Genomic DNA, 1,597 nt, shown 5'->3' on the forward strand with positions numbered 1-1,597 from the left:
GCCAGTTAAGTTGCAAACAGGGCCCCTGTTAAGACCCGTTTCTGCTTGAACTGGTCGTGCCTATACCTGCTTGCATGCCAAACGGGACCCCGCTCAGCCCTGTTCATGTGTGAACTGGTCCAGTTTATACCTGTTTGCATGCCAAACGGGACCCCGTTCAGACCTGTTCGTGTGTGAACTGGTCCAGTTTATACCTGTTTGCATGCCAAACGGGACCCCGTTCAGACCTGTTCGTGTGTAAACTGGTCCAGTTTATACCTGTTTACATGCCAAACGGGACCCCGTTCAAACCTGTTCGTGTGTAAACTGGTCCTGTTTGTACCTGTTTGTTGCTAAACAGGTCCCTGTTAAAACCAGTTTAAACCTGTATACCCAGTTTGAATTTAAATAGGATTTTCCAATAGGGTGGTCCACATAGGCCGCCCAGGACGGTATTCCCGGCAGCAAGTTTCTCGATTCCCAAATACTGTGCCATCAGAACGCTCTGCATGGTGATGGCACAGCCGAGGAATAAGGCCACGCCTAGACATGACACCAGCAGGACCCAGTAGGACTCGCAGAAAGGCAGTTATATAGTGCACAAGCCCAGAAGAAAGTAGTTCAATATCATTAACGTGGAGCGCTGCAGCAGCCCACGGTCAGTAAAAATAGGAAGGACAACCCTTCCCACGAGATCCGTGATAGACGTGTAGGTGATGAAAGATAAGGTGTCCTCTAGGGGCATCCCCTTGTCCATGGCAAAGTCCACGATCGTGGAGAAGAAAATGTCGTAGTTGTAGCAGAACGCTAGCCACGTGATCGCGAGAACGTGCAGCATGGTGCACTTGAGAACTCCACGAATATTTCTTAGAACTACCTCGGTGGCGGACATCTTTTTTGTGCCATGCTTTGAGCCCACTGTGAATATCGATGGCTTCCTTGACCCCTGTAAGCCCTTTATATCCGCGTTTCTGTCCCTCCTAATCCAAGGTGACTCCTGGAAGGCGAGACTCAAGGCGACCAAGTTCATGAGAATGCCACCAAACAGCAGCAGGCTGCCTTGGAAGCCATAGGTTTCTCTAAAGTACAGCAGCAGATGGGAGAAGATGAACGCAGAGGCAGTGGAGCCGGCGTACATGATGCCGTTGGCGGCACCACGGTACCGCTCGAAGTACATGCTGATGAGGACTTGCAGCATGGTTATCACCATGCCAAGGCCGAGACCTGCGCATAGCGTGCACAAATCATGTCAGGAAACTAACAGTTCTTTGTCTTTATGCACGTAGAGGAGTGCTTCACGGCATTACATGTTCAAATTTGCAATGACAGACCTTGTTCACGGGCATAGGCTTTCCGCAACAAGTTCACAGACATGCAGGGTGGCATACTCAAGGTGATTTCTGTACATCACTTGCTCCCCATATTTGTGACTTCCGTAGCCACTTCACTACCCTCCTATCACATACCAGAACTTTATACAGGTCGCCACCGACGACGAGGCATTGTAAAAGGAACATGTAACCCGAATTTAACAGATAACATAATTCGGTGAACAGAACGGGGAAAACGCAGAGCTTTAACTTAAACTTGTTTACGCGCATATATTTACAGGTTTATA

General features: G+C 49.0%; 1 protein-coding gene across 1 annotated transcript; it reads right to left on the reverse strand.

Annotated features, from left to right (window-relative positions):
* Positions 1–568: 568 nt before the first annotated feature.
* On the reverse strand, positions 569–1,365 carry LOC135900986 (monocarboxylate transporter 12-like). The gene is made up of 2 exons (XM_065430611.1): positions 1,311–1,365; positions 569–1,203 (listed from the first exon to the last, which is right to left on the reverse strand). The coding sequence occupies exons 1-2, from the start codon at positions 1,363–1,365 to the stop codon at positions 569–571; spliced, it is 690 nt and encodes a 229-aa protein (XP_065286683.1).
* Between the last annotated feature and the right edge of the window lie 232 nt (positions 1,366–1,597).

Source organism: Dermacentor albipictus, chromosome 2 (genome assembly GCF_038994185.2).
Source record: "Dermacentor albipictus isolate Rhodes 1998 colony chromosome 2, USDA_Dalb.pri_finalv2, whole genome shotgun sequence".
NCBI classification, from domain to species: domain Eukaryota; kingdom Metazoa; phylum Arthropoda; class Arachnida; order Ixodida; family Ixodidae; genus Dermacentor; species Dermacentor albipictus.